The 14857-nt window shown below is 53.3% G+C and overlaps 1 protein-coding gene across 4 annotated transcripts; it reads right to left on the reverse strand.

Moving 5' to 3' along the window:
• Positions 1-9042: 9042 nt before the first annotated feature.
• On the reverse strand, positions 9043-14849 carry FGF8 (fibroblast growth factor 8). 4 transcript variants are annotated; one of them, XM_004370056.1, is made up of 6 exons: positions 14809-14849; positions 14675-14711; positions 14069-14152; positions 13676-13856; positions 10391-10497; positions 9043-9532 (listed from the first exon to the last, which is right to left on the reverse strand). In XM_004370056.1, the coding sequence occupies exons 1-6, from the start codon at positions 14838-14840 to the stop codon at positions 9242-9244; spliced, it is 732 nt and encodes a 243-aa protein (XP_004370113.1). In that variant the 5' UTR covers positions 14841-14849; the 3' UTR covers positions 9043-9241. The 4 variants fall into 4 exon arrangements, with proteins under 4 accessions (XP_004370113.1, XP_004370114.1, XP_004370112.1 ...); XM_004370057.1 differs by having other exon boundaries at positions 9046-9532; positions 13676-13823; XM_004370055.1 differs by lacking the exon at positions 14069-14152 and having other exon boundaries at positions 9046-9532; positions 13676-13823.
• Positions 14850-14857: the final 8 nt, after the last annotated feature.

The raw sequence follows: 14857 nt of genomic DNA on the forward strand, positions 1-14857 counted from the left end.
CAATATGTATCGAAATTGTTAAATAAGAACCCAATTTGCTGTGTAAACTTTCACCAAAATCACAATATAATAATTTTGTTTTAAAAAAGTGTCCAATAAAATTTGTCATGAATCAGTACAAGGTACTGGGGAAAGGTAAAAGTTGGCATTGGCTAGGAGGAACAATGAGAGGCTCCGAATGTTGATTCCCTATGTTCCTATTCCCTTAGGTTTTTTCCAACTCCAAGAAACTCAGACTTGACTTTCTCCCCAACTTGGTGGGCTTCTTTAGGGGCCAGAGGAGGGGAGGCAAGTCCAGGTCTGAGGAACACGGTAGTAAGGACCTACACACTGGCCTCCAGGAGTAAGAAAGAAGGTCGCCTCCCTCACAGGCACCCCCGTTATCTACCCCTTTCTGTTCTCCCAGGCCTCCAGGGGCCCCAGCCTTTGGGTGGCACACCCAACTTGGATGAGTGGAGGCAAGAGGGAGAGGTCAGGCTTTGTGAGAGTGAAGGACTTTGCTTTCTCTCTCAGCTCCTGGCTACCTCAGGCCTTAGGGCTACCTCAGGCCTTAGGTCTGCCAGAGCCATTTCCCAGGGGCCTTGTCCCGGGAAAGCAGCATCTCTGGAGGCTTTGCCTTCCTGATGGCTCCTCATTGTGCCTCTTGTATGAAGTCAATGTGCAAGCTTAGACTCACCATCGTCTGCTGGCATGGAAGGACTGAGCTCGACTGGCCCAGCCCCTCTCCCAGGGTCTCTCCCCACTGTTGCCATCATTTGTTAGGCACCATTGTGAAGGGACTCTGCAGGGCACTTTGTGGACATGAATTCTAATCCTCATGACAACACCATAGGCAGAGTATGTTCCCCATTTTGCAGGTGAGGAAATGGAGGCTTAGAAAGGTGGAACGGCTTGCCCAGGTCATGTAGCTTGGAAGTGACAGAGTCAGGATTCAAACTTAGTTCTGTCTGACTTAAAAGCCCTTGCTCTTAAACATCACACCAAAAAACAAAGAAAAAGTTACTGTCGAGTCAATTCGGACTCACGGCAACCTCATGTGTGTCAGAGTACAACGTGCTACATAGAGTTTTCCATGGCTGATTTTTTGGAAGTAGAATGTCAGGACTTTCTTCAGAGGTACCTCTAGATTAACTTGAAAGCAGTCAAGTGCTTAACTGTTTGCACCACCGAGGGATACCAACCACCATACCAAGCCTTCTCTGACTTTGCTGAGCCTCGGGGAGTTTCCACATCAGCGTCAGTGCAAATTCCAGGGCTGTTGGGGGAAGCAGGAAAACGGAGGACTTCCTTTCCCTTCCCTTCTCTCTCTCTACCCACCTCACAACTCTGCTAAGCTCTCCCAGTGGAGGCCCACTTCCTGGGGCAGGCTTCTGAAGAAGGTCCATCGAGATCCTCACACACCTGTGCATACCCCCATCTCACTAAGTCCTCGGGTCAAAAATAGCCATTTCAGACACTGTAGGTTTAGGCTTTGACCCCTCCTGACTATTAGCCTCTGGCTTGAGCCATTTGGTCATTGGCTCACTTTATCTCCCAGCCTTCATTCAGAGCCCCAGCTACCAATCAATCCCCACTAACAGCACTTCAAGAAGCCACCTCTCCTCCCTGGGCTGCTAGCACCTCTTCAAGAAACCTTCTCTTCTGCTCTGCTCAGGACTCTCCTCCTTTCCCACCAGGAGGATCAGGCTTGGCTTAGGGGAAGTGACTGGAATTTGAGCCCGAGGTAGAGATGTCTGCCCAAACCCCTGGGATCCTGCTGCCCCAGCCTAGTCTATCAGAACAGAGATCAGGCAGGACCTACATGGTGTATTACCCATGATGAATGTTTGATGAGTTGGCTCTTCATTACTGAGGGCTGTGGAAGAGGTAGGGGGTGGGGCAGGGCAAAGCCCAGGGAGAGAAAGGGCAGGGAGAGGAACTGGAAGGCTGTGAAGTGGCCCAGGTAGAGGTTATGGTGGGATGGGGGCTTCTTTGTGAAAAAAGATTTGGCGGCACTCGATATTTGTCAAATTGAAATGATTGAATGTCAGAGGCTGGGAACTAGGAGGAGTCCAAGAAGATGGAAGATGTTGAACCTGGGTGTTTGGGAGCTATGTGCCTGTGGGCAGAGAGGGACAACTGGAATTTGATGGTGGCCCTGGCCACTCCCACCCTCCAAGGTTGCCCTGGGTCTCAGGGTCCCAGTGCCATGACTCCTGAAGGGCTTGCTATTCTACCACCCCTAAACCCCAGGCCCCAGACCCTGGGCTTTTTCTGGTCCTCTGGGCTCAAGGTCAAGAGAGGCCACAAAACCAGCAGAGCTCTGACCAGGCTTCTTGCCCCCTGAAAGCAATGCCCAGGCCGGGCCTGAAGCCAGAGCCCGTCTGATTGGGGGCCTGACCTTAATCCCCAAATGCCAAAGCCAAGGATCTCACTTGGCAAGGACAGTGCCTGCCTCTCCCTACCACTGGCCACAGCCAGAGTAGGAAAGAGAAAGAAACGCAGCTCCCCAAACTGACCCAGTGGCTTGTTTCACGTTGACTGAGACTGGCTGAGAGAGGGAGAGAGACTGCAGGACTGAGCCAGGGCCTTTCTCAGCATCTGCCAGCCGGGGAGGGGGATGCATGAGGGGTCAGTTCTGAGCCCACCCAGATGGATAGTTAGTTCTTGAGGTCAGCAAGAGATCCAGATGGGGAAGGAAGACAACCAAAGGCGTCCTATTGGCACAGCCCTCCACAGTAACATGGGACTGGGGATCCCCCTGGAGTTTCTGCCAGCTCCCCATCTGTCTTACTACCACTTACTCCTCCTCTCTCCTCTGCTCTCTCTGGCTCAGAACTCCCCTTCACTCTCTCCTTTGAAGTCTCTTGGTTGCTATGGAAACCCAGTGGCAGGGAAGGAAGCAGAATTTGGGGAGGTTCTTGGGTGTCCATCCCAACAGTCCTTGCTTAGATGTTTGTTTGTCCAGGTTTTGGAGACATTTCCTGCCACCTTAGAAAATGGGGGTAAACTTGTGTCACACAGCCATGGGCCTTCTTTTTAGTAAGACTGTGTGTGCCTGGATGACTAACAGGGGTCACCCATCCCAGGACCATCCTCAAGCCTCCTGCCCTTCAGACATTTCCTAATACCTGACCCACATCCTGGATTCAGAGAATGCCCAACTCACATTCCCTACTCAACAGCCTCAGGGTCTCCTCTTATTTTATTAGTTGATGGCTTCGATAAATGTTTACTGAGCATCTACGATGTACCAGGCACTGTTCCTTTGTTGTTGTGTGCTGTCAAGTTGATTTGGACTCATAGCAATCCTATAGGACAGAGTAGAACTGCCCCGTAGGGTTTCCTGGGCTGTAACGTTTACGGGAGCAGATCACCAGGTCTTTTCTTCTGTGGAGTAGCTGGTGGGTTCAAACGGCCAACTTTTCAGTTAGCAGCTCAGAACTTAACAATTGAGACACCAGGGCTCCTTTCAGGCACTGTTCTAGGCACTGGATATGCATCAGTGAACAAGCCAGACAAAGTCCCAGTTCTCCTGAGAGGTAGGGGTAGACAGACCAAAAATAAGTAAAATAATTAAAAAAAATAAAAAACAAGATAATATCAGACAGCGATAAGTGTAGTAAAGAAAATAAACCGAGAGTGACAGCAAAGAGATCTACATAATGAGGAATCATCCATCCAGTGATTTAGAATAAAAGCTTTCCAAACAGAGAGAACAGCAAGTGCAAAGGCCCTGAGGCAGTGTGAACATATATGAGCTTGGCTTGTTTGGGAAACTGAAAGGAAGTGTGGCCAGAGTGCAGCCGGTGAGAAGGAGAGTGGTTAAACGATGACGTTAGATATGCAGACAGGGGCCAGAGCATGTAGGGCACAATCCAGGGCATGGGAAGGAGTTTGAATTTGATTCTAGGTACAGTGGAAATAACACAGTCAGATTTGTGCTTTGAAAACTCCAGCCACTGAACACAGAATGGACTGTAAGGGAATGACAGAGGGCCCAGGGAGAGCAGTTTAGGAGGTTCTTGCTATAAGCCAGACAAGAGCTGATGCTGGCTTTGACCAGGGTGTGGCAGTGGGTAAGCAGAAGAGTAGATGGATTGGATTGGAGATATGTCCTAGAGGTAAAGCCAGCAGGACCTGCTGATGGGAGGCAGGGATGAGGCTCAGAGAGGAGTCAAGGAGACTCCCAGGTTAAACCAACCCTGTTTCTTGGTCACAGTCCTCTTAGCTCTGAGGTCGTCGAGGGGAGAACAGACGATGACAGTGAAACTTTTCCCTAACCACGCTTAAAGCTGCAGGCTCGGAAATTGTTCTGTCTTCCTCCTGTATCATCAGTCTCCTGATTGCCCTGCCACCTACCTCATGGGCCACACTTTCTCAATCTTCTTTGCTGGTTCCTCCCTTCACCCTGACTTCAAAATGTTTGGAGTACATATTCCAAGCCTCACTCTTGAATCTCTTCTCTATCTACATTCGCTCCCTAGGGAATCCATCCCAGATCCTGGCTTTAAAGATCCTCTGTGTGTGCCAAACACTTCCAAATTTATATCTTCACACTATACTTCTCCCCAGAATTCCAGACACATACACAACTGCCTACTCAACAACTCCACTTGAATATTTATTTACTTAGCTCAGGCTTCACATATCCAAGGCCAAACCCCTACTCTTCCCCCCTAAAGTAGGCTTCTTCTAGAATCTCCCTCATCTCAGTAAATGGTACCTCCATCCTTCCAGTTGCTAAGGGCGGAAACCTTGAAAGCCCCTAGACTCCTCTCTTTCTCTCACATCCCACATTCAGATGCGAAAGCAAATCCTGTCATCTCTACTTTCAAAAAAAGGTCCAAAATTCCAATCTCTTCTCACCATCTCCAGCCTACTACTATTTCTCACCAAGATTATTGCAGTAACTTCATAACTAGTCTCCCTTGCCCCCCTGTCTATTCTCAACACAGCAGCCAGAGTAATCTTGTTAATACTTGAGTCATATCGTGTCACTCTGCTGCTCAAAATCCTTCAATAGTTTGCTGTCTCATTCAGGGTGAAAACTAAAGTCTTTTCAGTGGCCCTACATGATCTACCCTTCACCATCAGCCCTTCTATCTCTCTGGCCTCACCTCAGCTTTTATTATTCCTCACACACCCTTATACCCTCCCTTCACTTTACTCCAGCCATACTGGCCTCCTTCTTGTTTTCCTAATGCAATAAGCATGCTCCTGCCTCAGGGCCTTTGCACTTACTCTTCCCTCTACTCGGATTTCTCTTCTTCCAGATTTTCAATGCCTCATTGTTTCGCCTCCTTTGGGTGTCTGCATAAATGTTAAATTACCAGTGAGGCCTTCTTTGACCACCCTATTTAAAATAGTTACCACATTATCCCACCCTTTACACTTATCCCCTTCTCTGCATTTTCCTCTATAATGGTTATCAGTGTCTAATATATACTGTTTGCTCAGCACCCCTCCCCACTAAAATATGAGCTGCATAACGACAGGGATTTTTGTCTCTTGTTTCCTGCTCTGTCCTCTGTACCAGAACAAGAACCTGGCATACAATAGGCACTCAATAACTATTTACTGAATGAATGAATAGAATGAGGAGAAACCTATGGTCCTCAAGAGGCAGACTGGGTCTGGGGTCAGGACCTGACTTCTGGTGCTAGCTTTGACACCAGCTACGCGTGACCTCTGGCCTCAGGTTGCCCATCTATAGAGACCTCTGAGGTCCTTTGCAGCAGCAGCAGCAGCGGCATTCTAGAATGCTGTTAGAAGGTAGGAATGGACACGTGGAGTGGGAGGAGAGAGCCCTTACTCCCTCTTTCTAGTCAAGACCCGGGTGGAGTCTTTGCTGGCTTTGAAATGAAAGGCAAGGTTCAGCTTGGACTTGGCAGGGCTTTGGGAGCCATCCTAAGGATGGGTGAGGGGTCCACCCCACCTGCTGAGTGGGGACAAGTAGAGGCCTGGCCATTAAGCACGGGCCCCTCCTCCTAGGTAGTCAGTCCCTGTGAGGGTGTCATGGGGAGTGCTGCTATAAGACAGGAGGAGAGGGGAGGCGGAGAGTCAGGAGGAGGCCAGAGCTGGGGAGAAGAGAGGCCTTCTGCGTGGATCACCTGGGCCTGCCCGTGGGTCCTCAGTGAGGCTCAGTGCTCAAGCCTCCATGCAGACCTCAGTAGGTCCATGGGGCCCTCACAGCCAGCACCAACTCCCAGACAGAGTGGCAGGCCTTTTGGCTGAGGAAAGACCGGTCCTCCTCCCTTTTCTGGGACCTGCAACAGTTCCCTGCTTGTTTTCCCCGAAATAAATGGGCTGAGCATATTGGGCCGGCAATAACCCCTTGAAATCAGTTGTTATCACAGTTAACAACCAGTTTGGCTTCAGTTCAGGCTGTTAACTATCAAACCACTAAGTGCTGGTAATGATTGATTCTTGGCCAGTTGCAGCTTGAGTGGGCTGTAAAACCCCATTAGCCAGGGCTCTGTGGAGGCAGCAACTCAAACATAAACAAGTTGGTGGGTGCCCTTGCCCAGCCTAATCCCACTGGTTCTGGACTCTGCTCCCATAGGTCACAGGCTTGGGATCCTGTTGGGAGTCCACCCTTTCCCAAAACCTCAGGCAGCCTCAATGACCAGATCTCTACACTCCTGTCCACATCTTACCCCCCACCCCCATTCATCTCTCTCCTCTCTGTAAGGTAGATCTGGCCTTCTGGGCAGGCCATCTCTTCTCCCTGGTAGCAAACATGGCACAATACCACCTCTCCCCCAGGGGTACTCAGGCATCCCCGGTTTAGAGGCTTGAGGATTAGCTTTGGCCTAGCCAGTGACCAGGCTTGGCCCAGGCTGGCCCCACTTTGTGGCCAGGATCACAAGCAGAGAGCCTGACATTCCGCTCCCCCCTCCCCAGACTCCCTCCTACCCTGTGGCTGGAATTACTCTCAAACAAATGAAATGTGGGTAATTACTGGGCTGGGGGCTGGACAGGCGGCCGTGCAGATGAAAGCGTTTCCTGGACGGTCTCTTCATTTGCATGGCATCAGAAGCTGCTCAGAAGGTGTGACTTTTCCCACAGTGAGACCCCCAGCTCCTTGCACAATAAAGCCAGGCTGCTCACCTAGAATTAATTAAAGGGGGAGGGGAAGGGATGGAGAGGAGTAGGAGATGCTAAGAGCTGGGGGAGCTGGAAGAAAAATATCTAGAACCCCCTCTTCCCAGCCACAGTATCCATGCACCAGGAGAAACCCAGTCTATCCAGAGCCCCTCACCCACCATGGCAGACCAGGAGAGATGAGGGGAGCAGACGAAGTGTATCCCTAACCTCTTGACTCCAAGGTTCTCCGTGGAGCCCTGGATCCAGCTGGATGGGTTGAACCTGGGGCTTGGGGCTGCAACTCTGGGAAGCCCACATTGTTAGGAAGCCTTGGGCTGTTACCCACCCATCAGTGGTTCCAAAAAGTAGAGACCTGGAGGTCTCCGAATTGGCCCAGCAGCTGGGCTGTGGGACCAGGCCAGGGGCACACTTGGAGAAGGCAGCAGAAGCATCCAGAGTGAGAACCTCAGGAAAGAAGATGGGGCCAGTTCTGATCTCAGGAGACCTGCTTCCTCTGGGTTTGGACTCTCCTTCAGTATGGTGAGTCTGCCCTCTGTGGTATGAGGATATCACTGCTTCACACACACACCATGGCCCAGGCCTTCTACCCTACCATGACTGGCTCCACTTCTACCCCAGCTGACCTGGTCTTCCTGACTCCTTAGCAGTCCTCCCTCACAGGCTGGTCCTGCCAACGTATGATCAGCTGCTTCTCTCCCTGGCCACGGCTGGCTTGAGTGTCTGATATATTCTATAGTATATACTGTTTGCTCTACACTCCCCCCTCCACTAGACTATGAGCCCAGCATCCCTTCCTTTTCCATCCCATGTTCAACTCCTACTCAATAGGCCCATCTCTCCAGAGATGGACGTCATCCTTCCTGGAAAACAGTCCCGCGTTGTCCTGAGCTCAGCACCTTCTGCTAACAGCCTCTCTACCCAGATCTCCCAAAGCTTATGCTTGTTCTGTGTTACAGTTGTCAACGTCAGCCTTGGAGGTTCCCCTCCTACATGCCCCCACCTTGGACCCTGGCAGCAGCTCTTTTCATTCGTATTTTGGAGCCTGATACTCAAAAAGAACTGGCTCAGGAATCTCCAACCTGTCCCCCACAAAGACCTACGTAGGCACAATACAGATAGAGGCACTGTTTTTTAGACTTGCTGAATCCGTGATTGCCAGGTCCCAAAAGGGTCATCATTTCCGGCATTGATGTGGTCAGGGAAGTGTGAGCAATAACTCCCACTAGGAGAGAGGAGGCCCATGTCTGAGAGCTCCCAGGACCAGCTAAGAGACTTCTTGCCCCTCCCTGCCTCCGTCCTCCCAGAACAACCCCTCTAGTGACAATGACGGGGATGGCTGGCAGGCTTGGGTCACACAATCAGGTTGGATGAAGGCTCCAAGGGCCTGATATGCCACATCTCCCAGCTGCCAGTCTGCTGGAGCAGGGTGGGGGAGGGAAGTGACCCCGGCAGGACTCTCTCTTCAACACACGTTTTTAATACGTAAGTTAAAAAAAAATTTCAACCATTTAATGGAGCCCTGATGGCGCAGTGGCTAAGAGCTTGGCTACTAACCAAAAGGTCGGCAGTTCAAATCCGCCAGTCGCTCCTTGGAAACCCTATGGGGCAGTTCTATTCTGTCCTATAGGGTCACTATGAGTTAGAATCAACTCGACAGCAACGGGTTTAGTATACAACCTCCCGCCACTGACACCTACCCCTAAAACAACTGGTCTAAGTCCCAACCCTTTCCTCCCCGCGTCCACCTGAGGGTGCAGTGGAGTCCTTGGCTGCCTGGCCAGCTCTCCTTGTGGGTGCTGGGGATGCAGTTGTACCTCTGCTAGACTAGAACAAGACTCCCCTACCCACCCTTCCCCAGGGAATCCCCTGCCAGAATCCCAGTCTAGGCCACTAACAGGCCTTTCTGAGTGAAATAGACAGACGACACCACAGTCAAGTGGAATACAAAAATAGAGCCTCTCTTGTTTAAAAAAAAACAAAACAAAAAAACCCAACAGCAAACAATTATCAACAACTAGAACCCGGGGCTCCCCCAGCTCCTCCCCAGCCTTCAGCAGCGCAGATCTCATCTTGCTCGAGTTTCTCTTATTTTGCTCCCATCAAGATGAAAGTCTCCGTTGTTCAGAGTTGCAGGGAGGGGCCAGGCAGGCACCTATCGGGGCTCTGGGGCCCAAGTCCTCTGGCTGCCCCGCAGGCTGCGCGTGAAGGGCGGGTAGTTGAGGAACTCGAAGCGCAGGCTCTGCTCAGTGGTGTGGTGGCCGCGGGGCAACCGCTTCATGAAGTGGACCTCGCGCTGGTGCTGCCGCGTCTTGGAGCCCTTGCGGGGCCGGCCCTTGCGAGTGAAGGCCATGTACCAGCCCTCATACTTGGCGTTCTGCAGGGCCGTGTAGTTGTTCTCCAGCACGATCTCCGTGAAGACGCAATCCTTGCCTTTGCCGTTGCTCTGCAGGTAGGGGGGCCAGACATGGCGTTACTGGGCTCCATGCAGAGCCCCCCCATCAGAGGCAGAGGGCAAGCGGCCCCAGACAGCAGGTGGGCACCCCAGCAGATGGCGAGGTGGGCACCCGCTCTCTAATCCCTCACAACCCGCAGCCCACCCGGCAACTTCCTGTCCTCCCAGGCAGCAGTGACACATGGTTGTCTACGGAGGGGCTGGGCCCCAACACAGAGAGGTAGAGAGAGGGGCCCAGACCCTGCCTGCTCTGGCCTCCTGCCCACCAGTCTGGCCAGAGCTGCTAGCGCTGTTTCCCCACCTGCCCCCTCAGCCCCTCAGGATTCCGGCTCCTGGCCCCAGGGCAGCCACCCTATGGGGGAGGGGAGGCCTGTGGGGAGGCTCTGAGCCCCAAGCCCCAGAAGCCCAGAAAGAGGGGAGCTTGAGGTTGGAGAGGAGCCGTGACTAATGGGGCCATTTCAGAGCTGGGCTGAGGGGCTGGGCCTGCGGCTTACTGAACATTCCAAATGCTGGTACCATGTAATTGGACATAATAGCAAAGCAATTTGGCGATTTGTTAAAAAGATATATGGAATTTACTAACCCCCCACCCCCAGCCCCTTCCCTAGCCTTCCTTCTTCCTTCTTAGCCTTTATAGCTTTCTGTCCCTCACACAGTTTCCGTCTCCCTCACCTCCCTTGCCCCCACCCCAATCATTAGGTAACCCAAGATGGCTCTGTGTCTCTCTGCCCACCATGTTGAGATGGGAAGCACAAGACTGTTGTGGAGGAGCTCAGCCAGCTCAGCCCACTCCCCAGACGCCAGGGTCTCCCCAGGTCCCAGGGCCCCACCTTCCTTCCGGGGCCTCACCTTGGCGATCAGCTTCCCCTTCTTGTTCATGCAGATGTACAGGCCCGTCTCAGCACCTCGTACTCGCACTCGACTCCCAAAGGTGTCTGTCTCCACAATCAGCTTCGCTGTTGGGGAAGATAGGAGGGGGGGTTACCGAAAGGGCCTTGACCCCCACCGTTCCATGTCCTTACCCCACCTGGCCCGCAGACTTGTCACATTCCAGCAGCCACCACTCCAAGGGCCAGGCACCCAAGAGGTGCTACCAATGGGCTGTGCTACCCTGAGAAAGTGAAGTCTCTTTTCTGGGCCTCAGGCTCCTGACCTGGGTTTACAGACGGGTTTGAATGAGATCATGGTTTACGAACTGGGTTCTGCAGAAGGGTCTTGGGGCCATCCAATCAAAAAAGCTGATTCTTCCCATCCTCTTTTTAAACCAGACAGCTGATTTTTATGTCGAGGCTCCAAGTAAAATTTTGTTTGACCAGTGTTCCACTGCTAACCAAAAGATCTCTGAGGTTCCTTCCAACTCGAAATATTATGTGCACATGCCTCACAGATCCTGACCAACATCCCAGGTGCAGCAGTGACTTCCAGGCCTGAGGCCGTTTGTAACAGCACTGTCTCTTGCTTCTGCCACTTCAGGTTCTAACTCAGCCTTGGCCATTCCCCGGCCCTGCAGCAGCCCTGTCTGCTGAGAAGGGGATAGGGATGGAGCCAGCCCTCCCTACACATACAGCCCAAAGCCAACTGCTTTCCAAAACGGCCGACACCAGCTGAGAGGACCATGTCCTTCCCCACTTCTTCCCTGTCACCATTGTCCCCAGCCCCAGAGTCCAGAAATCAACCACTCAATAGTCTTTCCTCCATCAACCCCCATCACAGCTGGGTTTCTCACCTCAGTGACCGAACACTTTCTGTCAATAAGCAGAGGAGAAAATCGGGTATGCTTGCCTCTCAAGTCTAGAAAATCAGAAGATGGGGCTGAATTCTGTGCCTTCCTCCCCACTCGCCCCTTTTGGACAGCCAACTTGCCACAGTAGCCCCAGTCCCCATCCACCAGAGCACATTTCTCCCTCTGAGGCTGTCCCCAAGAAGGGAGGGGGCTGAGTTAGCTGTCTGGGATGAGGCAGAAGGGGCTGGGTCTCCTGCCCTCCCCACTGCAGGGCCCAGCCTCTTCCCTCCTGGAGAAAGCAGTTCCCAGCCAGCACTGACACACTGGCACCTTCTCTGTGCCTGAAACGAATCAGAGGGGAGGGGTGGCACCAAGGTCAGCAAGGCAGCCTTACTGCCCAGCCTGTGACTTCCCCCCATTCACACAGGCACCACGCTGGGACCCAATGGCCAAGTCCCCCCGGTCTGGTCCCAAGTCAGCCGGGGAAATGCAACTGTCACCTTCCCTCCTGCCTGCCTTCTCTTGGACCAAGCCAGGCTGCTCACCCCTCTCCCAGTCTGCCTACCAGAGCAAGGAGCAACTGCTTCTAAGGACACTGATAGAGACAGAGTGAGAGGACCTCACTCTGAGGATTCTGGCTACACGCGATAGCTAGGGATGGAGTGGGTCCCTCTCTTCCTCCCTGGGTTCCGTGAAGAAGCAATTGGGATCTCTGTGCTGTGCTCCCCCAGACTCCTCCTGTCCTGGCTCCACACCCCAAGCCTCTGCTCTGACTCTTGGGGCCTCCAGGTGTATCCTGCACTGCAAACAGGAACCAAGGAACCTAGGAAGCCTCCTGTACTTCTAAGGAGAGAAATGGACATCAGAACTCTGAACTCTGAGGACTAATTCCCCTGTTGCCACTTAGCTTCCCCTTTCCTTCTCGAAACCCAAGGATGCTGGGCCATTTGCTCCACTGGAGCAAACCCGGGAGGAGCCAGGCATTCGCTCCCTTTCCTAGGAAGCTGAGACGGGCAGCAAGCAGCCAGTTTGGCGGGACAAAGGGATGGTAGGCCGGCCCTGCCAGCCCAGGAGGGGTGCTGGGCCACAGGGCAGGCCGCCCCCCACCCCCATCCCCACCCCGAGAGCCCCCACTCTCCTTTCCGGATGGATCTGGGGAGCTGGGGCCGCAGTTTACAGCGGCTTTCCCGACCGGGCTTTTGGAAAGCTTAACATTTTCAAACCTATTCTTCCACCCCAGTGACAGATTTATCCCAGGAAAATTATGTCTCCTTCTCCAGCTTTGAAGGGAAGTCAGCTACGTCGATGCAGAAAAAATGCAGCGAGACATACTCGATCCCCCAAACTGGCTCGAGAAGAGGAGAAAGTATTCAGGAAATGTTAAAAAAGGTGAAAGTAAGAAGAGTTTTAATCGCTCTGCCAGACGCAAGGGTCTCTCCAGAGATTCATAGAGAACAATCTTGAACCTCTTTTTTAACATTTACAGACTTGCAACTCCTTTCAAACGCCACATCTGAAAAAAGGCTTGTTCTTTTTCTGTTTTATATCATTCTTCATTTTTCTTCTTAGCTCTTAAAATGCCTCACCTTTTTATTACATTTTAATAGAGTCTTCCCCTCTCCTTTCATGCTTGTTTAACTTGGTCATTATTTAAAGGTTTCTAAACTCACAATAATCGTTCTCTAAAAACAACACCCGCCGCCCAGAGGGTTTGCTTTTCTCTTGGTGCATCCAGGACTCTGGAAATTGGCCCAGTTTCAAGGCAGGAATATTGAATGTTTTAGAAATCAATCAGTCCTCAGCCTCTCCACCGGCAGTGGCTCCCTGGAATTACCACCCCATAGGGAGCTGCGAGCCCTGCCCTAGCTGCTGGGGTCCCTAGGCAATTGGAGGGACCCTTTCAAGCCTAGTCCCCAGGTACAATCGACCCTTCTGATCTAAATCTTTAAAGGCTCACAGCACCCCCTTCTCCAAGCCGGTAGAGTTGGGGGGATTTCTCTCCTCTTTCCCCCTCTCCTTTTGTGGGCCCTGGCCACATATCCTCTTTCAAGAGCTTCCCTTAAATCTGGGCCCCCTCCCCCTGAAGCCCCTACGTCCACCTGCAGCCGAGGAGGGGTGTATGAGGTGGGGGGAGGTATAAAGGGAGATTCCTGGATTCATTCTTGTCTGCTGGGCAGGGAAAGGGGCACCTGCGGGCCGAGTATTCCCAAAGGCCCCTTCCCCAGCCCCCTCTTCTCCAGCCAACCCTTAAGACACCTTTTTTGCCTTAACTCCTTCCCTTCTGAGCTGGGGAGGCTGCGGGCCTCGGGCCAGCGCAGATGGGACTAGGCAGTCCAGTCACAGACTGCCAGCAGCGGGTCATGTTCCACTAGCTACCTTTGCGGCCAGTGGTGCACCGCAGCCCACCTTACCGAAGGGGTCGCCGTCCTCTGCCATGGCGTTGATGCGCTTGTTGGCCAGGACCTGCACGTGCTTCCCACTGGTGCGGCTGTAGAGCTGGTAGGTCCGGATGAGGCGGCGGCTGAGCTGATCTGTCACCAGGCTCTGCTCCCTCACATGCTGTGTAAAATTAGGTGAGGACTGAACAGTTACCTTTAGGAAATTGAAAAATACACAACACTCCATTATAATAATACTCTGCCCAGGGGCCTGAGCGGCCCCCATCGCCCTGCGCACCCCCTCCACTGCCCCAAGCAGCCGGCAGAAGCTGGGCCCCCAACATACCGGCTCAGGCCACCGCCCCCCCCCCCCACCTAAGACAGTAGGGCAGGCCCAGCCCGGGATGAAAGAGGATCTAGACCCACCTGTTGGGAAACACCCCGGGCTCCGGGCCAGCTTGGAAGAGGGGAGCAAGCCCCTTGACCAGGGCAGGTCCCCACCTGGCCTTCCTAGAGGAGCAGGGTACTTTTAAGTAGGGAGGCAGCACTACTTGCCCCGTGACATTTATAAAGACAAATTTACGGAGCAAATGTTGAGAGCGCAGAGGGCCTGGGCGCCAGATTGCTTGGCCGGGTTGGCCAAGTCTCCCCAGAGGGCCCGGGTGAGGTTCCCTGCAGCAATCACCCAGACTTCTCCTGACAACTTAACACTCCGAGCCGGCTGCCTCTTTCCTCAGCGGCCAGGTGTGACTGCCCGCAGAGTCCCGGTGCACCCCGACCTGTAGGATGCGTGGGAGACAGCGCTGGACTCTGAGGCCCCGCGTTCTAGCCTCGCCGTTCACTTGCTGTGTGACCTTAGGCAGGGCGCTACCTCTCTGTTTCTTAGCTCCCTCCACGAGGTAGCTCGTAGCTGGGTTTCTAAGGTGGCTCCAGCCCTGCCGTCCTGGCCGCAGGGTGCGTCCTCCTGCCCCTGCCCGACATTTGCCAATCGGCGTCCCAGTCCGGCCCCCACCTCAGCGCAGAGCTCCTTACCTGGGCTTGGAGGCAGAGAACCAGCAAGTGCAACAGCCTGCGGAAGACAAAAGCGGGCGGGAGAGAGGGGCGCGGAGTGAGCGGCGAGGGCGCGGGGTCGCGGGCCTGGCAGGGACGGGGGCGCGGGGACTTACAGGCAGCTCAGCGCGGAGCGGCGGCTGCCCATGGCGCGCGGCCCGGGAG

The sequence above is a fragment of the Trichechus manatus genome, unplaced genomic scaffold (genome assembly GCF_000243295.1).
Source record: "Trichechus manatus latirostris isolate Lorelei unplaced genomic scaffold, TriManLat1.0 scaffold00007, whole genome shotgun sequence".
Lineage (NCBI taxonomy): Eukaryota > Metazoa > Chordata > Mammalia > Sirenia > Trichechidae > Trichechus > Trichechus manatus.